The sequence below is a fragment of the Brachyistius frenatus genome, unplaced genomic scaffold, assembly GCF_029030835.1.
Source record: "Brachyistius frenatus isolate BFR_SWC_R1_liver_20210118 unplaced genomic scaffold, ASM2903083v1 Contig_162, whole genome shotgun sequence".
In the NCBI taxonomy this organism is placed as follows: Eukaryota; Metazoa; Chordata; class Actinopteri; family Embiotocidae; genus Brachyistius; species Brachyistius frenatus.
Genome location: NW_027210761.1, coordinates 105,182 through 129,771, shown reverse-complemented (window position 1 = coordinate 129,771; position 24,590 = coordinate 105,182). Strand labels below are relative to the sequence as shown.

At 43.6% G+C, this 24,590-nt stretch overlaps 1 protein-coding gene across 26 annotated transcripts in view; it reads left to right on the top strand.

Annotated features, from left to right (window-relative positions):
• macf1a (microtubule actin crosslinking factor 1a) overlaps positions 1-24,590 on the top strand; it is a 230,337-nt gene that overhangs the window by 113,609 nt on the left and 92,138 nt on the right. For all 26 annotated transcript variants that reach the window (XM_069716788.1, XM_069716784.1, XM_069716785.1 and 23 more), the window contains 22 exons: positions 7,012-7,178; positions 7,594-7,706; positions 8,544-8,650; positions 9,095-9,214; positions 10,138-10,233; positions 10,617-10,744; positions 11,357-11,450; positions 11,941-12,095; positions 12,456-12,759; positions 13,485-13,613; positions 13,819-13,896; positions 14,575-14,736; positions 14,990-15,094; positions 15,519-15,614; positions 15,780-15,905; positions 18,597-18,749; positions 21,687-21,841; positions 22,470-22,596; positions 22,730-22,913; positions 23,249-23,409; positions 24,167-24,345; positions 24,444-24,582. In XM_069716788.1, coding sequence (XP_069572889.1) covers positions 7,012-7,178; positions 7,594-7,706; positions 8,544-8,650; positions 9,095-9,214; positions 10,138-10,233; positions 10,617-10,744; positions 11,357-11,450; positions 11,941-12,095; positions 12,456-12,759; positions 13,485-13,613; positions 13,819-13,896; positions 14,575-14,736; positions 14,990-15,094; positions 15,519-15,614; positions 15,780-15,905; positions 18,597-18,749; positions 21,687-21,841; positions 22,470-22,596; positions 22,730-22,913; positions 23,249-23,409; positions 24,167-24,345; positions 24,444-24,582 — 3,078 coding nt within the window. The remainder of the gene's footprint in view (positions 1-7,011; positions 7,179-7,593; positions 7,707-8,543; positions 8,651-9,094; positions 9,215-10,137; positions 10,234-10,616; positions 10,745-11,356; positions 11,451-11,940; positions 12,096-12,455; positions 12,760-13,484; positions 13,614-13,818; positions 13,897-14,574; positions 14,737-14,989; positions 15,095-15,518; positions 15,615-15,779; positions 15,906-18,596; positions 18,750-21,686; positions 21,842-22,469; positions 22,597-22,729; positions 22,914-23,248; positions 23,410-24,166; positions 24,346-24,443; positions 24,583-24,590) is intronic.

Here is a 24,590-nt window from a genome sequence, read left to right as displayed (position 1 = left end):
GCGTCCTATATCATGAGCGAGGATAGCGATGTTGAGTTAAAGTTGCATTTTTAATATTGAAACAGCGAAGACAAACCCAGAGAGGGTTCGAGGATCTAAAGCCGCCCCGGGGGGAGGGGCTTATGCAAATCTGTGCTGTGAACTTGAGACGGGAGATCTTCCCTCTTTTGTCAGTGTCTTTGTCTGGAGCAGTTCGGCCTTTTCCAGAAGTCGGTGTCTTCACTAACCATCGCGCTTTACACCCTAAAACTGCCCACATCCGGCTCGGCAAGACGAGTCGAAGGCGGCATCGTCAGTGTTGACCTGAGACGGGCCAGTTCACCCTGCTGCAACTTTTCCCCACAATTTCGTCTTGTCGTGAATCCTTCGGTCTGAACCGGCCGTAACTCTCCATCACTACAGCGGTTTTACTCCCCTCGCTCGGACCCCTTTTTCCAAACCGGTGGTCTCTGGTGCTAAGAGATGCATTCACAGCTCTTCTTGATTGGTTTGAGTGCGGGTTATTTACAGGGTGCCTTTGTTGTTGTCTGTGCACCATGATTTGTTGTCATTAAGGTTTAGAGAGATTTTGTGTGTGTGTGTGTGTGTGTGTGTGTGTGTGTGTGTGTGTGTGTGTGTGTGTGTGTGTGTGTGTGTGTGTGTGTGTGTGTGTGTGTGTGTGTGTGTTACCAGCTCTTGAAAGGCCCTAAACGTCTCCTCTTTGTTTCCGTTGGCCTAATCATCGCGGCCCAGACCGTCTCCCTCCTCCCCTCCTCCCCTCCTTCCCTCCCCCTCCATCCCCCCTCTGTTCCTTCTTCTTTCTTTTTTTTTTTTTCACAAAACACACACTCACAGCGGGAGACAGACTCTCCGGGTGTTTGTGTGTGTGTGTGTGAAAAAGGGTCATTGCCTTAAATGCCGGGGTTCCCTTCAACCTCAAACTTGTCATTTCCTACCGATTGAAAAGCGCTCGGTGTAACTACGTTTGTCTGTGTCTGTCTAGCTGCAGGGGTTTTGGCTGGAAAGGGTTCTTTACCGGTAATCCGAAGGGTGGCATCTGTTCACATTAGCATATTTTGTGGAAAATTGACACTCTTTCTCTGCTGGTTTTGAGCATCTTCAGCATATTGTTCTTACAGTTTCCCGTCTAGTCAGTAGCTGCTAGTAGCTAAAAGTCTTGAATACAAGTGTTGATATGATGAGTTGTAGTGCTGATGCTAAACTTGTTCATGTTAAATGTTCTAGTTGCCCATGAACTTTTCTGTGATAAAATTACGTATAAAGGCAGCAAAACTTAAAACGTATTAAGGTTGTCGGCCATACCTGCTGGGATGTTACTTTATTACATCTCATTGAAAAAATGTCTTATTATTTTTGTATGGTCATGAACCGGCTATGATGCACAGCCTTAAATGTTTGTGACAGTGTGTTGTTTTCTGATAACTGTTCATTTATCCTGTTGATATCTGCACAAATTTAAATGACAAATAGCAAGAGCTTCTTTCTTCTTATCTGACGGTCCAGCTGAAAATAAGTTTTTAATTAGAAAACAGGCCTCAAAAAGCTGTGGTTTTGGGGGCGTGTCTGTTTGATTGACAGGCCTGTGGTGCATTCAGGTTACAGCTATCGGTGGGCGGGACGTAGTTTCCAATCAGATCAGTCAGATCCACCGCTCGCTCCTCCAAATATGGTCACTTCCTGCTCTGAACTAGCAAGATGGCGACGGACAAATTCTGAACTGGAGGCTTCATAACGTCCGTTCACAAAACCAACGGGTGACGTCGCCGTTGGTTGTCGCTTGGTTACAACAAAACTGCCAGAGGCGATGAAACAATAACAGCATCCATCATGACTGGAAGATTTTGACCTTGTGTTGCAAAGCACACGTGCACATATCTGCATGGGCCTCAGCCTCTTTCAGTCCAGCCCTGTGTTTCTTTTTACAGTATTTGTTTACATGTGGGCTGCGGAAAAAAAGGATCGAGGCTGACTTGCAGGACGGAGCCTTCCTGTGCTAGCTTACAGCCGTTCAGCTCTCCTTCACCTTGAAAAGGAAACGGCTGCTGCAGTCCCTGCAGCGACACAGCTCGCAGGTGACGGCTGATTTTCACCGCGGCTGCAATAGTTTGTTCACTTCCCCTTCGCGTGATGCAGGCAGCACAGTGAGGGAGTGCCGCACAGCGGCTGACGTCGTGTCAGGTTGTGTTATGTGGTCTCGTTGGATGCACAGTTTCTGCTGAGTCATGAGAAACACAGACTGTAGATCCCGGCTCTGCAGAGACGCCCTGGTTAGGAGTGTTTTACTGGGCAGCAATAATCAATACTGCTGTCTTGAGTGTGTTCCTGCATCATTGTGTGTGTGTGTGTGTGTGTGTGTCAGGATGTCTCTGTGTTCAGTTTAAAGTGCAGCTGTCCTTTGTATGTGGGTGTGTGTTGGCCTTCTCTGCATAAAAAGGGATTTGAAATGCGCATTCATCAGCGAGACGGGTGCTTCGTTGAGCCTCGGGGGGGATTCCTGCAACACGCTGAAAACACACCACTCATATATATCCATACCTCCGTCCTTCTGTGTCTGAAGCTATCCGTCCATCGTTTGTCTCTCCACCCTCCATCTGTCCTCTTACTTTTTTATTTGCGTGCCAATAAAACAATTAATCCATCTTTTTTTTTTTTTTTTTTTTTTGTCCTTTCATCTTCTCCTCCTGTCTGTCCTCCATCCTCCCTCCCACCGTTGCCGTCCGCCCTCCATCCCTCGCTCGCTCTCCTCCCTCCTCTCACTACAAACTTCAAAGAGGCCATGTTTCTAAAAGAGGGCTGGTCCGGGGCCCCGGGGGGCTGTTAGTGGATCATGGATGTTTGTGACTGGATCATAGCTGCTGCACAAACCTGATCTAATCTCGCTCACATCCGTCTGATTCTGTGTCTCTCTGCTTCTATTTTTAATGCAGTAACATTTCTTGGACATCATGCATGGATATGTGCAGTAAATTTAGACTAAGAGATAAGTGTTATCGCCAGGACTTCACACCTGCACTCACTTTAGTGTGTAAACTGTAGTTACTGAACACACGATGAGCTTTTGAAGCTGCCGTGGAGAGGAATGTAACCTCTGCATGTCATGAGACCAGATCTGTTGTTGTGTGGAGCCTATACTTAGTCTGGGTGGAAATTAGTACTCTATCCTGTTTTGTTGTATTGTTTCATTGTGTTTTGGCTGCCTTCTCTCAGTTTGATGTATAGGCTGTATATAAAAATGGACCTGGCTTCTGGCTCTGAAAAATGAGGGCAATGCGGAGGTGCCTTAAACTGCAATACCACCGAGTGCCACTAGGGGCTGGCTCCCAAAAAAAAAGTCCGGCTCCAAAGACTCCCATTCAACTTCTCTCATGAAATACAAATCATTATTGTTGTGGTTAGCTAAAGTCCCCTCCATTTTATTAAATTTATGTTGATCCATCTGAAAATAATCCCGTCTTAAATTAGATATTAGGCCTTAAAAATAATTGTTTTTGGGGGTGTCTGTTGGATTGACAGGCCTGTGGTGCAGTCAGGTTTCCACTATCAGTGGGCGGGCTTAATGTTGCTAGGTTTCCATTCAGATCAGTCAGATCCACCGCTCGCTTCCTCCCCGGCTCGTCTCAATATGGTCGCTATACCGGCAAAAAACATTCCGAACTAGCAAGATGGCGACGGCCAAAATACCGAACTCGAGGCTTCATAACGTTCACGAACCGGTGTTCGACGTCATCGTCGGTTGCCATCTTGGTTTGATGACTTCTAAAATGCACATTTATTTCATTCAGTCATCGAGGCATTTTCCTGTTCTCTGTTCGAGTTTATTCACTAATCATAGAAAAAAAGAACATATCTGTACGGTAGAGCTGATTATACTGAGGTTACTATGACGGGAGTCTTATTGTTCATTCAGGCTTTCAGATGAGTCAGTTCACTTCATTAAACCGTTGCTAAGTTGACGTTTTGGCTTTGTTTGCTTGCTGAAGAATACCCAGCAGGCTAATTTAAAGCAGCAGGTGACTTTAAGCCGACATGCTCTGCTGACTGCAGAGATTGTTCTGCATAAACTACCGCGCCAACCAGACAGTGGTAGTTACCGCAGACAGTATAGCTCTCTAGCTACAACAACATGTCATTACGGCTTCAGAAAGTTATCAGGCCTGTAGAAAAAGATCCGTGCTCGGTTGTTCGTGAAGTAAAACATTCGAAGCTCAAGGTTCACTTGTTTTTTTCAGGAGCTCAAGGCCGTATCTCTTCAGTGAATGGAGCCGACAGGAATCCTGTGCTCGAGTCACGTGTTAATGAGCTGCTGTCTTTCAAGAACATATCTATCTGTTGCTGCCAGAAGCCGAGTACCTCCGATTAAATCACCTTCATATATAAATATATAAATGTTCACATGAAAGTATGTCAGATGTGTGGAGCGGTGAGTGGAGGACGGGGTGCTGTTGCAGTGGGAGTGCAGATGCAGCCCTCACACACACACACACACACACACACACACACACACACACACACACACACACACACACACACACACACACACACACAGAGAACCGTATCAACATTCAGAGGGAGGATTTTAGACGCTCTCTGTGTTTCTTTTCTGCAAAAAGGGAGGTTGTGGATGCACGCAGAGACGCGGAAAACACACACACGTTCATGTTTTCATGTCAATTCATCTTTGTTAGATTCCCGTTTGAATTGAATTACGTTTGCTATATTAGCGCGGTTTGTGGTCTCAGTGACGGACTGGTGAGGAATGCTAAGCAGCTAGCGGTAATCACACACGTCTAGGTGGATGGAAACATTTACCTGTTGGAACTTTTTGGTCATACATGTTTCTACGTGTGCATACATGGGCATATCCGTCTGATGAATTATTGAATGAATGTGGACTTAACAGATGCTACTGGTAGATATCGCTTGCAAGTTACCACCCCTCCCCGCTCTCCTCACGTTGCCGGCCTTGCTCCTCTTCCTCCCTCCTCCCTTCTCCCTCCTCCCTGACTTTTTTGGCTGTTGCTGCAGTCTCCTGGCACACGCTGGACTTTCATACCGCTCTATATCAGCAGCAGGGAGCGAGAGGGAAGGATGGAGGCCAGAAGAATACTGATGATAGTAAAAGGCAGCCAAGCACCGACAGTTACCGCACACACACGTCACTCTGGCTTTGTGGCGGCGGACAGATACAGATGGACCTAAAGAGGGCAAATTGAGAGGAAGAAGGGTGGTTAAAGCGGCCGTGTTGCTCGGTGGACACACAGATCAAGCAGCTGTCGGTCTCCATGGAAATCTGTTTTACTCTTCAGACCCGGCACCAGTAAACAGGCTCGTCCTCAAAAGGCCCTTCAGGACCTGCGTGTCCCGGCGTCCACTAAAAGGCATCTGTTTTGTGTATGTAGGTGCATCAAATAGAGCTGTTTTGGGGATATCTAAGAATAATTTCCTGAAATTGACATCTTTACTTATTGATTTTGAAAAAGGCCTGAGTTGGCGACTGATAATAGTTACTGCAAGAAGAATTGAAGATAAATCATATTTATTCAAATAGCTGAGTTCCACCCAAACCAGTCTCTGTTGTGTTTCTGTCCTCTGATCTCTGTGTTTCATGAAGGGCGGAGCTTAACCGCTGCTACACAGACACAGTGCGTCGTTCTCTCGGACAGATTACAAATTAAATAGATAGAAGAAAATGCTGAAATTGATCACCAAATATGCCTGGCCCGCCCAAATAAGTCTATCTTTGGAAAACACTGCATAGTTATGGTAGTTTGTGAGCTACAGGTTGGAGAGCCCTGATCTAAAAGATGCTGCTAAAACCCTCACTGATGATGCAAAATGAAAACCAACTCTAACCCTTTTAGAGGTTACTCGGTCTTTTTAACACATTTCCTAGACATGTTGTGTGTGTTCAACCTCGTCTCTGGTGTTCAGCCGTTTCTCGGTGGAAATAAACCCCAAAGTGGAGACGACGTGAGGAAGAAAGAGACAGCTGAGCAGATTGATCAGCATCTGAAGCAGAACAGATGAAAGGAGAGGAAAAACCGAGCAGACAGATCGAGGTTGGGAGGGAGGGGAAAAGGAAGCGACGTGTCGGGGGGAGGAGGGGGAGGGGAGGGAGCTAACGAACGGGCTGCACTGCAGATGCAGAGGAATCGGGGGGAAGTTATACAATTAAAATACGTGTCTTCATATCTCAGAAAGTAGATGTCGCACTTACACTGACTTTGCACATTTGTTGTCAGAGAGAAAGAAGAGAGTCTGAACAGAGACAACAGGTTGAATGAAAGTGAGTAAAATCGCTTTAGTGTTGATACAGGAACACAGCATGTGGTCGTTTCTGCTGAGTCATTGGAGCTGATGGGGAGATGGTGAATGCATCACGAATGCAAATCAATTTTACAGACTTTAATTAGCATGGTTTCAAAAACATTTTACAATTGCAAAGAATATGATAAACAACCACATTAAAACACAAAAAAGAAGCAACTTAGGCCCAAAACAACATAACCGAGGGATGGTTCAGAGTCACCAGAGCGAGCTCTAAATTTAAGCTTTCTCAAAACGTGGGGTTTAAAGCGTGATCTTAATATTCGAGAGGATGTCTGCCTCCCGAACCCAAACGGGGAGCTGGTTCCACAGAAGAACCACTAAGAACCACAACGTACTCTGGTAGGATAATATGGGACCATTAGATCTTTCAGATAACATAGGACTTCACCATGTGCGTGTGAGGAGATTTTTAATTCTATTCCTGATTTCAGAGGAGCCAATTAGGAGAAGCTAATATGGGTAGATAGAGCATAATAAATGAGAGAAATCTTGAAAGCACTTGCTGAAGTCTTATGATTCTTTAATGAGACTGTGATGTGTTTCGGGATATTTGACTACAAAACTCAACAGTTGAATGCTAGTTTAATTTTTTTTGGGGGGTCTTTCTGGTCACACCTCTGCAGGCAGTGAGCTGTGATGAATCCTAACACTAACACCCCCCACCCCCTCTGTTCCCTCCAGATTTCAGAGATCTACGTGAGCGGCGAGTCGGGCGACCTCACAGCCAAAGAGAAGTTGTTACTATGGAGCCAGCAGGCGATAGAAGGCTACCCCGGCCTCCGCTGTGTCAACTTCACCTCATCCTGGAGCGACGGACGCATGTTCAACGCTCTGCTGCACAGATACAGGTCAGAGACGGTTTCACCTGGTTCGGTATTTAGTTTGAGTTAAAGTCTGAATACAGAACGGATTTACACACGTGACAATTCAAATTGAGAAAATCTCCTCAATGCAAATACATTCGGCTTTTCAAGACTCTCCAAAATAATAATTCAAGCATGCTTGATTTACATTTTAAAAGGTTTATCACTTACTGTTATTTAAAAAAAAAAAAATAGAATAATTAAATGTAAAAAAAAAATATGTTTCAGTTTTGTGGTGAAAATATTTTTTTTGGTCTTTTTTTATTCAATCAGAAATACATAAAAAGCATTTTTTTTATTCTGTAGACTCATGTTTCCAGGATACTGAATAGCTTCAAGAGATTAGAGTCTGACGCCCACAAACACACGGAGCACACCAACACTGCGTTTGTGTTTTCAGGCCCGACCTGATCGACATGGAGGCGGTGTCGCGACAGAGTAACCGGGAGAACCTCGAGCAAGCCTTCGAGATCGCCGAGTCGTTAGGGGTGACCAGTCTGCTGGACGCTGAGGGTGAGACTCTTCTCGTCTAAACTATGCAGCTGACTTTCTGTTCATTCAGGGTACAGTTGAGGCAGATCTTCAGGGAGCCTCCATTTTATAATACCTCACATGATGTTAGTAACTGTGATTTTATTCGGTTGTGGTGTATATGACAGGAAAAGCCGACAACTACATGTTATTTATGCTGCTTGGGTAGTTTTGTTTCATCTTGTTTGTCTCCAGCTTTTATTTTGAAAAGACTCAACTCCAGCCTCAGCCTGTGTGTAGAGAGACTCCCTCTGTGGTCCTAAATTTCATATTTTTCCCCACGCAAACCTCTTTAAAATCCTCCATTCATTTCAAGAACACTGACATTTTAGTTTATGTTGACTTCTTAAATCTTGTGTGATCAATTTGTCACTATTACTATTAAATGTATTTCCTGCCAGTCAAGCCTTCAGCTTTTCTGTTGCTACAATATCATTGATCTAACATTGGTCAATCGGACCAGTAAAAAACATCTGGATAATGTTGTTTTTGTGGTTTAAACGTAATTTTTGTTCCATCCGTACATTTATAATTAGTTTACTTTGAGTGATGGTCTAATTTTGTGGAACTTCTTAAGTTGTATGTCGCAAACAAGCATTTGCTGAGACTGCATAGTTTTTTTTATATTGTAGTATACATTCATATTTACATATTTTCTAGTTAATAGTTTCTCTTTTAATTTATTAGCTCGGGTTTAATTTAGACCCAAATGGTATCAGAAACCTTAAAGGTCCTTAAAGATTTTTTTTAATGTGATAAAATAACCATTTGCATAATTCCTGCCGTTTTCTTTCTCTCATCTTCTGTGATTTTCTCCAGATGTTGATGTTCCGTCTCCAGACGAGAAGTCGGTCATCACGTACGTCTCCTCCATCTATGATGCCTTCCCGAAGATCCCCGAGGGAGGAGAGGGCATCACCGCACACGTACGTCTCATTCTGGTTCAGCCGGTTATAACTTTATTTTACTTTTGCATCACGCACAAACTCAATTAGAATTTCTCACATGGGCTTTATTGGGCTTTACTGGTAATCTTGCCGATTCTTAATTTTTGCACGCTGTGCATTTTGTGCATTCCTGCTGCAATGTTGCTGCATTTTCTGTTAACTTTTAATACATATTTCAGTGCATTGATTTTCAGTGTTTTGCTCCGTTTTCTGCAGAAACATTATTTCCATATTGACTGTTCAGCTTCTTAATTAATGAACTGGAACTTTTAAATAATGATGCCGTTAATAGAATAGTGTTACAGTCATTCATTATAAATCACACGAATATCCGTTTTCCACTAAATCTGTGATTCTATGATGTACGAGTTTCCATTAACTGCCCTCATCTCTGCTTCTTTGTCTCTCCCTCTCCGTCATCAGGAGGTGGACCAGCGCTGGTCGGAGTACCAGTCCAGGTTCTCGTCTCTGCTCCAGTGGAGCCGCCAGCATACGGCCGTCATGGCCAACAAGAACTTCCCACAAAACCCTGTGGAACTCAAGGTGAGCGTCACACTTCTGTCTCGGGAATATTTTGTCTAAAATTCTGTCAAACTGATTTTTGTTGTTTTTTTTTGTTTACAAAAGTCAAGTTAGTTTTATTTATATAACACATTTAAGTAGAGCAAAGTGGACCAAAGTACTGCATCAAACAGAATTAAAACAAACAAAACGGATATTGGATGGATATATTTAGCATATACATGAGCAGTAAATAAAATCCAAGACGAAATTAATTCAATATAAAAACAAAAAAAGCACCTAAAAAGCTGGAAAACAAGGGACTCTATTGTATACAAACATAAAGGATAAATAACCTGAAATAATACATAAACATAATATGTCACCAAAAATTGTGTAAATTGGGGACATACAGGTGTAGGTTTCCTTTCTCTGCTGTTTTAATGCTAATTTTCTCACAGCAACCAGGTTGCTATGGTGTGAATCAAATCCCATCATATCTTCTCATCTTACATCCGCTCAGTCCAACCAGCCTTGAAAACAAACAAAAAAAGAAGCTGACAAGCAATTTCTTTAAAACCCCCAAGAGAACAAATAAAAGGAAATGAGGGGCGGAGAGTAGAAGGGTTTAATAATGTGGACGGCGTCAGACGGAGGTGTTAGGTGAGCAAAGAAGAATTCAGATTAGAACAAGGAACCCGGGAATTAGTTTGCAGAAGAAAGGCGTGACATGAAAGAGGGAATGACGATGTGAGGAAGGATGCAGCTGTGAATTAAAAGATGAGTGAAGACTGAAGATGAGGAGGGAGGGAGGAGGAGGAAGCAGCGACCACCCAGAGAGAGACAGAGGCTGTGATTTTAAAAGCTTTCACCTCTGATAAGCGGGTGAATATAAACGACGTTAACATTCGACCCCCCCTCACAACACCACCTTCTGCCCCCTCCACCCCCCCCCCCCCTTTCAGGCACTTTACAATGAGTACGTCCATTTCAAAGAGACGGAGATCCCCGCCAAGGAGATTGAGAAAGGTCATATCGAGCACCTCTACAAGCTGCTGGAGGTAAGACGGCGATCGGCGTTCGGCTCCGTGTGCGTCACGGGGTCGAGCTCGGGGGGTTGGGGTGGAGCGGGGGGGGAAGGGGGGAACTGATGTGGATGAGTGAGGTCGAGTCATGCGTTCACCTCCCGGAGCAAAGTCATCTCTGCTGTTGTGTTATTATCAATGCAGCGGATTGTTGGATTGAACACAAGCACATAACAGCTGATGATAGCGGCTCCTTTTTTATTTTTTATTTCCTGAGTCAGCTGATGTTAGCAGAGCAGCTGTCTCTGCTGTACCTTATGAGATCGTTAGTGACTGTGTGTGGATCTGCAGTGAAGCATGCTGGGATGTTTAGTATATATATTTACCCTGTGTGTGTGTGTGTGTGTGTGTGTGTCCAGGTGTGGATTGAGTTCGGTCGTATTAAGCTTCCTCAGGGTCTCCATCCCAATGACCTGGAGGACGAATGGGGCAAACTGATCCTGGAGATGCTGGAGAGGGAGAAGGCTCTACGGCCGGCTGTGGAGAGGTACGGACACCCTGCTTTGCAAACGGAAGGAACATGACATGAAAAATCGTCCATAAAATAAATAAATAGATTTTTTTTCAAGAATATTTTTGTATTCTGAAAGCGCAGCTTTGGGATAATGAATCCGCCTCTGGTTCAAACAGGTTAAAATGACGTCTTGTTTGTGATAATTAATAGCAGATTCTGAGATACACTATATTATCATCATACTATACATTTTTATGACATTAATAATGAAATTCCTGAGACTTACAAATTTATTAATAATGAATTTTGGAGAATTGTGGTGTCCCATTTATAGATGGTGCTCTTAAATGAACGTTATGGCCACATGGTGGGAAATGGGATAATACACACACACACACACACACACACACACACACACACACACACACACACACACACACACACACACACACACACACACACACACACACACACACACATCAAATCAAATACATTTTCAGGGACATGCCTGCTTAATCTCTGTGTGTGTGTGTGTGTGTGTGTGTGTGTGTGTGTGTGTGTGTGTGTGTGTGTGTGTGTGTGTGTGTGTGTGTGTGTGTGTGTGTGTGTGTGTGTGTGTGTGTGTGTGTGTGTGTGTGTTTTCAGGTTAGAGCTGCTGCTTCAGAGAGCCAATAAGATCCAGAACATGGCTCTGGACTGTGAGGAGAAACTCACCCTCGCTAGGAACACTCTGCAGGCGGTGAGTAGTGATCCTCTCTCATCTCACACTTTCCTCACACACACACAAACACAAACACACACACATACAGGGGGCTTCTGTTTCTGTTGAGTAAATGGACGATAACTTGGCGTAGTGTGTTAATGTGGCCTTCTGGGACAATAAATATTTACTCACCACTTTCCCTGCTTTCTGCAAACACACTCTCTCCTCCCGGTACCCGACCGTGTCAGCATGGACACAAGGTCACTCTACATTTGTTTCAAATCATCGTCCTTAAGGACGAAAGCTTTCACCAAATAAGTGATGCTCAACAGGATGTTTTTTTTTACCAACTAACTGCTGTACTGTCCCCCTTTTGATCCATTTATTTTAAATGCTACTGCCTTGGCATCAATGTATTGTTTACTGAATCTGTGCCTGGGGAAACGTGAAACCTTCATAATAACACAGAAGCCCAGCAAAGCAAACAAAAAAAGCCTGATGAACTGCTCCCTCCTCCGGTGTCCAGGACATGTCTCGAGCGGAGAGCGGCGAGGTGGTGCAATGCGAGAAGGAGCTGGCCTGCTACCTGCAGGACTGCGAGTTTCTGATCCGACAACTCAACCAGGAGCTCAAAGTCCTGCGAGATGAGAAGTACTACCAGGTGGAGCAGCTGGCGTTCAGGTGAGCTGCGTGGAAGTGGCCTTTTGTTTGTTTTTTATAAATAAATTGGTGTAATACAGACAATTTAATTTAATAACAGCTCATTATATTTCAGTATAGGTCAACGAGCTGCTCTGTATTACTCCATTAAATCCTATAATTATCTGCTTCGAGTGTTTACCAAGTGCATGAAGGTCCTCTGATGGAAATCAGTGTCAAGAAAACCGGGCGCCTCATCAGCGTCAACAATGACTGTTGTTTCATGCCTTTCAATGTGACAATAACTTTGTAGCTACACTGGTCCAACGACTAACGGCCACGCATCGTACTAATATCTTCAGATCCTTCTTCCCTGACTTTATATTTTGGTCTCACCCACAGGGTGACCTGCCTTCAGGAGGAGCTGGTCTCCCTCAGACTGCAGTGCTCCAGCGTCTACAGGAAAGGTCACTTCACTCAGACGCTGGGCAGCACCGGGACGGAGCACACCGGCCACAGAGGCATCGACAGCGGCCTGTCGCTGGGGCAGACGCTGCTGGGAGCTGTGGGCGTCGTGGGAGCAGCGGGAGCGGCACTCCTGCGCCGGCCGATGGCTCGCTCCCAGCTGGTGGCCATGTCTTCATCCGAGGACGAAGGAAGCCTGAGGTTCATCTACGAGCTGCTCGGATGGGTGGAGGAGACGCAGGTCAGTCGCTGTGATTCCTTACTTGCTGCAGCTAATAGATTAATCTTCATTAGAAATATCCATCTGATTATTTTCTTAATTATTTCATTAATTATAGATTTATAATTGTCAAGAAGCAGTGAAAAAAACACATTCAAAATGTCTTTGAATGTGTTGTTTTCTTCAACCAACTTTCAACACCGAAAGATATTCAATTTACAACGATATAAAACACACACTGAGAAGCTGGAACATTTTGCTCCATCCCTCGAATACATTTTTACAAACATATTAGTTTTGAAGGTCATCAAGTGGCTCTTTTACTTTGTACAAAATACTTTAAAGCAAGAAAAGGAGCACGATAGGGAAGCCTTTAAAGTTGGGGGAAAAATATCAATAATTCATACATAACTTCATAAAACATGAAATACTAAAAGATAAAATAACAATAATATTTCCATAACAAGTCAAATCCACATTCAAAACCACACATTTAACTGAAACTGCAGACTGAGTCAGTATTTAGAAATATAATTCATTTCTTTAAATATCGGTGCAAATGGAGGGGCTGCCTTTTTTTCTGTTCATCATAGATCATTGAATTTCAGCTTTTTAGTCAGTGAAAGTCAAGAGAAAAGTCAGGGAATTTCACATGGGAACCCTATAATACTTAAGACAATGTTTAGTATGATAAATAAAAAGCTTTTATTTATTCATCCCCATGATAATCTTTGTGTGTGTTTTAGGATCTGTTGGAGCGCGCTGAATGGGGCGCAGATCTCCCCTCTGTGGAAAACAACCTCCAAGAGCACAACAACGTACACACTGCAGTGGAGGAGCTGATGAGCAGCCTGCAGGAGGCACGCAGCTACGAGGTACACACACACACACACACACACACACACACACACACACACACACACACACACACACACACACACACACACACACACACACACACACACACACACACACACACACACACACACACACTCGTGCTCATCACTTGTATGTGAACACAGCGATCTTTATGCTGCGAGCTGTTCTTTGTTAATCAAGCTTTTCTTTCTCCTCCTTCAGGCTAAAGTCTCTTCCAACTTCAAGACTAATTACTCTGAAACGCTGGCCAAGCTGGAGCACCAATACTGCAAACTACTGGTCAGTCTCGGCTCAGGAACCGGTCATTTGTGTGTCTTTCTTTGCCTATTTCACCCCCTTTCTTCGGTTAATCCCGTTACAGCGTGACAGAACTGTCACTGTCCCCAAATTTACCCCGTCTCTGTCTTTGTCCTCTCAGCTCACGTCTCTTAATATGTTTCGGGTTCTAGGTACATTTTCCTCCAAACTTCTCAGTACATTTACAGTCGTGTGTTTGTCTTCAGTCACTTTAGCTACTTCCTGTCTGGCTGCTGCAGGTTCTTAAAGATGTACGTGCTCACAGATGCTCTTTTGTTTGAGCAATAGATGCTAATAGATAAATAGATGGGCATTATAGTGTCATAGGTGCCAGGTACATTAAAATACAATTCAATGAAATACAAAGTAAAATGTGCAATAAAATACAAAGTTCAGAATAGACACAAGATGTCTAGAATTGATAAATAAGGGACATTCCTGTTTCTGTTATTTCTCTGTTGAACTCTGAGGGTCTTGTAGGAAGGTTTTTTTTTCCTCCACAGTTCTTTATTTTCATTAAAACCGCCTTAAAAATGCTCAAACATCAACAGAATAATCCAAACAACCAGAGAATAAGAGGATGTTTTGGGGTTTTGTTAAATTCCTCTCTGCTCTGCTGATCAGCATGACGATGGCTGTTTGTTTGTGTGGTTGCCATAGGAACATTCGTCATGGCGCCTGAGGAGCCTGGAGAGCCTGCACGCGTTCGTGTCGCACTGCACTGAGGAGCTGATCTGGCTCAACGAGAGGGAGGAGGAGGAGATCGCCTACGACTGGAGCGACGGCAACACCAACATGAACGCCAAGCGGGAGTTATACAGCGTGAGTGAGAGGAAGAGGGCGAAGCAGAGACGCTGATCGCTTCCTACAGACCAGAAACCTCCCAAACATTACAAAATAAAAGCAGAATGCAAATGTCCAAATGTGTTTTCCACTTATACTCAAAGTCAAACTACTGTTTACATGCACCCAACGCACTTTTTTTTTTTTTTTTTTTTTTTACATCTGACCAGTGATCTAAAAACACCCTCCCCATGGTCTCTAACCATCCTCCTTCTCCCTGCTCCGTTTATAGGAAATGAGGTTAGAGCTGGATGAAAAACGAGATGTGATGCGGTCGCTCCAGGAAACGGCCAGCCGTTTGTGTCAGGAGAACCATCCGGCCAAACAGACAGTGGAGGTGAATGTCGGGGTTTTATTCAGCCGGGCTGGATGACCTTTTAAAAGATGTTGTTTTGTTGTTTTTGTCTCCGTGGGGACCGCTTTTGTTAAAATGATTTTTTTTTTTTTTAAATGTAAAATTATAATGCCCATTTGAAAACATTTATTTGTGCGCACCGCATGTAAAACACTGAAATAAAAAGACTTATTTGGGGTTTGCTTTTCATACCATGTTTACTGCCCTCCATCACTGCTCAGTTGGAAACGGCACAAACCACAAAATGCCTGCTGAAAGCCAGAAGCTGTCTGACTCTTGTCTCTGCGGATCAACTTCCCCGTCGATGCCCTGCAGATCGACTTCAGTCCTTTTGTGATTTGAGGCTGTAAAAATCTTTTATGTAACTTTTTCGTGTGTGTGTGTGTGTGTGTGTGTGTGTTATCAGGCCTACAGTGCAGCACTACAGACTCAGTGGCAGTGGGTGGACCAGCTGTGTATGTGTGTGGAGCATCATCTCAAAGACAACACGGCGTACTTCCAGGTGACTCCCTCCATCCAATGACCTAATATGAAGTTGTTTAAAATGATTTAAATAGTCGTTATGCTATTCTACCAAAACATATCTTTGTCATCCACACGTTCCCATGACGTGTTGCATCCTGACGTTTTTTTAAATCGTTTTTTTTGTGTTTTTTTTCCTGCTCAGTTTATGAGCGACGCTCGGGACTGTGAGTCGTACCTCCGCCAGCTCCAGGAAACCATCAAGAGACAGTACACCTGTGACAAGAACAGCCGACTGAGCAAACTGGAGGACCTGCTGCAGGACTCGATGGTATCTGCCCTTCACTTTTCTTTCTGTCGCTCACAATTAAATCCGCTTCATTGTCCCTGCGGTATGTAGGACAGAATATATATGAGCGACTCTGACAAGAAGCAGCGGCCAGAGTCTTTCCCTTGAAACCACAATTGACATCGCATTACAGCAAGTGTTTATTTCTATTATTGCTGAAAAACATAGAGGTTAGGATTCTTGATCAGTCGAGATTTAGAAAGCGTGATAGTCACTAATGAGGATATTTTTTAGAACAAGTGTCCATTTCACCTAAATAAATCCAAGAAAACTTTCATTTGCGCTCTGTTTTATAACGTTAAGTTTTTCATTTTAATTTAATTTGAGTGTAGCGTCACCATGTAGCATGGTCCCGTCACAGTTAAGTAAAAACTCTGTAATAAAATATAAATATGAAGGATATTTGAAAGGGCAGTGAAAGCCGATCATCGTAAATTCGATAACAGTACGAATTTAAACAAACCCTGCTGCCACCTCCAACTTATCACATGACACATTGACCGTAACCTCAGACTGAGGCTCTAACCGGGACGACATGTCCGGTTTTCAAACTATTTCTCACCGCTTCCAGCAGCTGAGACTTTAACACGCCAGCGTCCTGCTGGTTGTTGTGCTGTTGTGCTCGGCCTCGGGCGGCTGCAGCACGTCGCATGACACGCCGAAGTCATCTGTCAGAGGCTGCGTGCGCTGAGTCATCCCCCCTGTGGCACATTTGTTGTGAGCCTGCCATCTTCACAACTACTTCACACACACACACACACACACACACGCACACACACACACACACACACACACACCTCTGACTTCAAGCAGATGGCAGAGTTAATGTGGGCATCGCTTCACAGGTCAGAGTACTGAGCATCCACTCTCAATAAAGGTGTGTGTGTGTGTGTGTGTGTGTGTGTGTGTGTGTGTGTGTGTGTGTGTGTGTGTGTGTGTGTGTGTGTGTGTGTGTGTGTGTGTGTGTGTGTGTGTGTGTGTCACAAACAGATGCTCGTTGTGCTCAACCTTGTGTTTATATGTGTGTTCTGCTCACATGCTACCTGCTGTGTTTACACCTGTGTGCGTTTGCGTCTGTCAGCCTCCTCGTGTTTGTGCGTTCGTTCATTTCCAACTTGCAGTTCATGAAGTTTGCGGTTGGTTGTTCTTCGTGTCCCACTGGGAGGCCGATCCTGTTGCGAATGATTGGGCAGAAAACACTCCGATAATGATCGAGAAAAGGGGGTGAAATCACCTTCTTTTAGGCAGAGGTCCGTGTTTAGATGAGGTGCTTCTGTCTTTATCTAACTGTTTAAATTCATAGAATTCCTGTTGGTCTTTTAATTAAAATTCCCCATGTACCCACAGTTTAATTTACGTTTGTACAAATTGTGTCAGTCAACTTGTTCTGGTCGTGCTGACTGCAGCGAAGGACATCTCGGTGTGAAATTCACATCTGAGCTGTCACGTATAAAGTTATTAACGCAGGTTCAATCTTGGTTTCCTTCTCAGCCTCACTGTGCCTCGAACTCTCCCTCCACCCGTCTCCCTGTCCTCGCTGTCCATTATAAATCCTTAATGAGTCTCTCTGCTCGTGACAGCGGGACAGAAATGAAATGCAATTGTACCTGTCAGTTTAAAGAGCGCACAGTTAAATGTTTAATAGTTAGTGGCCGAGCTAACACGAGCAGCTGAGTCAGGGAACACTCACCTCAGGGGCTACATGCTAATAGGCTAATTATAGATCGCAGCACTTCAGATAGAAAATGTCAGCTATGTGTTTGATATAATCTGCAGTGATTTTGTATGAAAGGAATAAATCAGCAGTAACATCTGTTTCCGTACAGATTTAATACGCTTATTCGTGGTTTCTTTTAGCACCTGAGCTATATGTTTGATTTTGATTTAAACGTCTACTATTGGATGGATTTTCATATAATTTGTTCCAGACAATAATCCCCCCCCCCAAGTTCAATTGAAATAACTTTGGTGTTCCTTTAACTTTTCATCTGGTGCCATCCTGTGGTCAAAAGTTACATTTCCAATTCCTTAATGTGCAGTATTTTGATTTGTGACCAAACACCTGCAAAGCTGATGACATCAGCCTCAGTTGTATCTGTACGTGTGTAAAGCAAATTCAAAATGTTTAAAGCTGCAACTAATGATTAGTTTTATTTTCGATTAATCTGTCGATTATTTATTTGATTAATGGATTAGTTGTTCGGTCTTTAAACTGTCCAAAAATAGTTAAAAATGTTGATCAGTGTATCCGGAAGCTGGAGGTGCAGCCTAAAATGGTTTGTTTTGTCCTGACCAACAGTCACAACCAAAAGATGTTGAATTTATTGTCCCGGAGGAGTAAAGAAAGCAAAAAAATATTACATTTTAAGAAGCTGGACTTAAATATACACATAGTTGGCAAGTAATTTTCTGTCTATCAGCAATTCAATTAATTTACTAAATGTTTCTGCTTGTGAACTTAGCATATTAACACACAAAACACAAATACACTTTAGCTTCTAAACATGAGCATTTAAAGTGCAGCCTCTCAGAGCTGCCAGCTGTAGCCTCTTAGCATTGCTTTGTCTTGATGCTATGTGACACAGCTCATGGTCATCAGCATTCGTTAATTCATCCTGTCTTCCTGTTTAGTGCATTGTGACCTGATGTCCAATGATTGTGTCCTTCCTGCAGGAGGAGAAGGAGCAGCTGATCGAGTACCGGAGCACGGTGGCGAGCCTCGTGGGCCGGGCCAAGACGCTGGTGCAGCTGCGCCCCCGCAGCGCGGAGAGCACCCTGGGAGCCACGACGCCCATCAAAGCCATCTGTGACTACAAGCAGATCGAGGTATGGCAGCACACATTGCGCTCCGTGAACATGAGGTTGTGCATGATGTCCAAACCTGGAAATCTGTGACCGGTCCTGTGATCAGCCGGTCCTGCTTGTAAACTGTATACTTATTGAGTACCAGCTCACCACTGACATCCCGACTGTATTGTTTTATCCCTCACCTCCAACTGCCTCCCCTCTGCCCTGCACCTCCTCACCGAGCCCCTCCACAACCTCCTGCTGTGAGATTTCGTTTGGTTTAGTTCCAGACAGATGAAAACATCTGAAGAAACACTTTTCTGTGTCCAGACGGTCCGTAACGATGAATTAACCTCAGCAACGGAAGGTGGTTTTTATTTTGCAAACAGCTTCAACTGTTTTCCCTTATGTACAAATAGCAGCGCTCAGTTTGGATACTGAAAAAGCTAAATGATCTAAAAATGATCATTGACAGAGTTCATACAACAGATGATCCTCGTTTTTCGTCTTATTATAGTTAATACATGCATGTTTTTGCGCTGCTGCATGTCCCGGTGTGTGATAGTGTACAAACGTTGTGCACCAGCTTAATTATGTGCCCCCTTAAAATGACAGTAAAATACTGCGCCGCTGACTTCAGACCAGCTTTTTGTTGGGTCAGTGACTTTTGGCTTCCTCAGGATAGCGATACATCTGACCATGCAGCATTTTAATAATATATGTAGAGGAGTGCGGGCGCCGGACTAGAGCGTGACGACTGCACGTGTCGGAAACTTTCAAGAGTTTGGTGCCACTCTGCGCTCGGTGTGAAGATGGACCCCTCCAAATAGCCAGAAGGGGAAATCTCTCTCTTCCTGGCTCTGGCTCTCTCTCTCTCTCTCTCTCTCTCAGCTGTGATGTCCTCAGGGAGTCTAAGAGCCAATCAATTATACATCTGTCCCATCCTCTCTGCAGGCTCAGTTAAAACACCTATCTCTCCACACGTGGACACTCCGCCGCCCCTAACGCTGCTATATTTAGTCTGACTCCACAGTTTGCTCATCGAAGCATGCTGTATGTGAGGAGTTGTATCCAGGTGATAGGAGGAAGGTGGTTCTGGTCTTCTACCTCATCACTGATTCAAAGGAAGAATTCAAATGAGCAGAGCTGAAAGTTCCACTGAAACAAAGCACATGACCCAAAGTAATCTTTCTCTCCTTCACTCTCCTGTGTCTTCTCCTCCTCCTCTCTCCATACCCTCATGTACCTTTTTTTTCCTCTTCCCCCTCTCACTCCCTCCTCTTCCTCTTCCTCCTCTTCCTCCCTCATCCTCTTCCCTCCCTCTCGTCTGTCGGCTGGGCTGGCAAGACAAACGTTCAGGTATAGCTGCCTATATTCTCCCTCTCTCACCTCAGATTCTTACACTGTACACACTGTACTGCCCCGCTTGTCACTTTCTTATCAGCTGATTTCAGGTTTTATATTTAGTAATGGATTAAATGTGTGTGCATTACATTCAGTGGATTTTTAATCAGTTAAACAAAAGTGGAAAACAGACATTTCTTTGTGTTTTGTTATGTAGTTTTGAATCGCCAGAGTTCAGCTAAATTAAACCAGCAAAATTCAGTCTATTCTTATCTTAATGGTATTATTCATTCATTCATTCAGCCTTTATTTATACTGGAGAAATCCTTGAAGTTCACCCTCATTTACAAGGACGTTGAGTCAATTAGAAAGCAAAGAAAAAAACAACTAATAGCAGTAATCAAAGCAATACGACAAGCTGACAGAGATGAGGTTGTATCACAGTGTAGCTAATACATAACTATTTAACTGTCAGATGAGGGAAGATAACCTGAAAGATGACTTGAAATCAACAGCAAAACAAATTTACACTAAGAGGAATAAAACTCTCCTTTAAGGGTGAAAAACTTCCAACACAGGGAAGGAAAAACTTTTTTTTTTTTTTTTTTAACAGGACAGTATAGAGATCTAAGACATGCAGCTCCATGGCCAAAGATATCTGCAAAAGAAGGCACAGAAACTACACGAGCTCTTTTATAACAGGCACCCAAAGCTGAGGATGAAACTGATTTGTCGAGGAATCATTCATTTATGATTGATTATGTCATATAAGTTGAGTAACGTCATCATGCGAGGCTGAAATCAGTTGATAAGGGTTTGGTGGCAATCGCTGAACTGAACTGAATTTAACACCGCCTCCCGGGCTCATTCAGTCAGTCAGAAAATAACGAGCTTTAATGCATTTCATGTATTTAATGTATGTGCATAGCTTTGCATTATTAATGTGTGTGTGTGTTTGTGTGCAGGGACGGGGTGAGAGAGGGTGGTGGGGGGGTGGGGAGGCAGTATCAGCCATCCATTGTGCAGCCCTGAAACGGAAATCTGAAACCAAACTCTTTGTTTTGTTTTTTTATCCTGTGCTGGGTTTACTTCTAAAGACTCTGTGTTTATGTCGGTAAAACCTCACCTCCGGAGTTTGGAGAATATTCTGCTGCTTTCACAATAAAAGCTTTTGCCGGTACAAAGCAGCTTTTCACACCACATGGCATCGTTTCCTTGGTCAGCTTCTCTAATGTCACGTCATCTCGGGGCTCCCGCTAACTTCATGAAGTCCATGATTGTTTACATTTTGTGTTGCATTATGAGTTTTTTTGTTTTTTTTGTTTTGTTGCTACTTGCATTTTGTTTTACGTGTTTTCCCTTTTCTCCTCCCTGATTTCACCTCGCCTGCTTCCTTCTCACCATTTCTCCATCCATCCTGTCTCCTAACCTCCGTCACTTTTCTTTTGGACCACGACTATGCAAACCTCTCTATTAATTGTCTCTCTTACATTCCATCTCTACATCTGCTCCACGTCCTTCCCAACATCTGTCTTTTTTCCATCCCTTCCTCTTCCTCCTCCTCCTCCTCCTCCTCTTCCTCATGTGTCCTCCTCACTCTCCGTCTCCGTGCATCCATCCTCCGCCTCTCAGATCACAATAACCCGAGGAGAGGAGTGCGTGCTGGAGGACAACTCTCAGAGGACCAAGTGGAAGGTGATCAGTCCGACAGGGAACGAGGCCATGGTCCCCTCCGTGTGTTTCACCGTCCCACCTCCCAACCAGGAGGCCATCGATACGGCCAGCAGGTGAGACACATGCTGGAGACATAACGTGTTGAGGTGATTAAGTTCAGGGTAACGATGAACGAATAAAGTCTCCCGGTGCTTTGATGTTATACATTCATTCTTGTTAGTACTTACAATATGCACGTTTCTGAGTTAATGGTTTGTTTTGAAGTATTATTGATTTGAATTGTTTTAGCAAAGAAAAAAACATGAAAAATGTCAGTATTTCTGAACTTTAGAGACTCTCTGATGTAGAGTGACCAAGTGTCTCTCTGTATGTGGACCTGCACAGCATTGGTATTGTCCCACATTGTCCCACAGTCTTACGATGTCCTACATTGTCCCACACAAACACACTCTTTGCCCCACAGTCAGTTTGTTGAGATCAGGTCAACTTACTCTGATCAGCCAACGTATGTGCACTACAACTGGTTGAAGATATGACAAAGTACTGAGATATGGCTCATGATTTTATTATTTTATATACTCGTATTTAAAAATTTTATTTCACGCTTTTCAGTAACTTTTTCAAACCCGTCAACACTTCCCGTTAACTCCAAATAGATCCCGACTGAAAGCTTTTGAATTAGAATTTAAATATTCGTTCCGTCATGTGTGGATTCACTCCGGTGTTCCCTGTGTTGTACAGGACAGAGCAGCTGTACCAGAAGGTCATGTCTCTGTGGCATCAGCTCCATGTGAACATGAAGAGCGTGGTGTCCTGGCACTACCTGCTCAAAGACATCAGGACTGTCTCCGAATGGAGCCTGGACACGGTGAGTTCCTGCGTTTCTTCCTCTTCTTCTTTTTCCTTTTTTAGTCTCAGTTTGATGTTCTTTTCTTTCCTGCTTTGTTTCACTTTTGATCTGTTCTGTCTCTCCTCCTCCCGTTGCACTTCTGCCCCGTCAGGTTCGCTGTCAGTCTCCGTCGGAGCGGCAGCATGTCCTCGACCACCTGGAGTCCCAGTTGACCGACTACCTGTCAGACAGCAAAGAGAGCTCTCTGTTCACGGCGGCCGAACGACGAGAGCTGGAGGGGGAGGTTCAGCAGGCCCAGCAGCACTGCCAAGACCTGCTGCTCAGCATGGAGACCGGTGAGGCCAGATGGACTCATAGATGCACACACACACATCTCGGTGTCTTTAAAACATTTTCATACCTGAACACAGTGTCCTTCTGTCTCATCTTCAGCCTGTCCAACTGAAGCGAAACAGTGCATTTGTCAAAATGACACTCTTAACCTGTTAAAAATAAAATATGTCTCAGTATTTTGACCTGTAAAAATGAGCTAATTAAGACAAATCTCAAGCTGAAGTTATGTTAAATTAAACAGAATATTCAGTTTATCATCAGCTGTGAGTAACAAAAAGCAGTCGAGTTACTGCCTGTGCCTAAAATAACCCTCCTTTCTTCTCGTCTCTCCCCCCAGTGGAGAAGGACGAGTTGGTCTCTCGGTCTTACCTGTCCGAGCTGCAGAACATCTCCCTCCGTCTGAACGAGGCGGAGCAGAGACTGATGAGGGCGATCGAGACTCCGCCCCCCAGCCGGCTGTCAGGTGTTGACAACACCGTCCAGATCGCAGAGCAGGAGGTCAGTTTGAGCCCCATCTGCTGGTCGCACATGGTGATAACAGCTTTTATTAAGTTGATATCGAGTGTTATCATGTGGTATTTTTGTTTTAAGGGCTAAAATAATCCCTGAACCTTTGTAGATTTTATTCAGGAAAAATCTAAAAATCTAATGGCACATGTTGATCATAAATGTGATTATGGTTAGGTTAGGTTAGGTAGTTACTTTATTAATCCCCAAGGGGAAATCTTTTAATTGTTTTAATTGATTATGTTGTTGTTTTTTTACAAATGGTATTGACTTGTCTGCCTTAAGAGGCCTAATAGAGTTAACAGTTATTAGTGTTTACTTCACTCATCTTAGGGGAAGTTTGTCACAAAAGGAAGCATCAGAAGAAGAGCTTTGTTTTAGGTTTTCAGTGATAGTAAATATTAATGATACATTTTTATTTGTAAAGCAACTTTCACACACATAAAAAATGATATAAAGGAACACAAAAACATGTTAAAATGTCATTTAAAAGTAATTAAAAAAATAAATAAAACTGATGAAATTAAACATAAGATAAGACAAGATGGATAAAGTAAAAGATATTTAAGATAAAGAATATAGAAGTATGCATTTAAAAATTAAAAATGCACAGTAGTAGTTTAAGGCTAAATGAATAAACCCGTTTATCTGTCAACAGGTAACATTCCTCTTCTTTTTTTTTGGTGAGTAGGCTTTATACCATTTTGCTCTCCGTTTGCTGAATGTCTTTCGTCCCCCTCTTGTCCAGAAGCTGCAGGCGGATTTGGACGTCCTGCGCTCCAGTCTGGGTGACGTGTCTCGCCGCTGCGTGAGTTTCTTTGAGGAGAAGCCGACGTCCTCCAGCGTTCCTGTCCTCCGCTCCGAACTCAACCACGCCGTGGAGAAGATCGATAAACTGCACAACATCTCGTCTGTCTACCTCGAAAAGTGAGTGAACTTTTTCACCCTCTGGCATTCAGTTAGTTCCATAAGTCAGAAATATACAAGAATGTTTCACTTACAAAATAATTTCTTCACCTCTGTAGGTTAAAAACAGTCGACGTCCTGATGCGCAGCCTGGAAGAAGCAGAGAGCCAAGTGAGGAAGTACGAGAGCAGACTGAGCGAAGAAGACATCGTTCCTCCCGACACAACGGCCATTCAAAACCTCAAAGATCAACTAGAGGTGAGGCG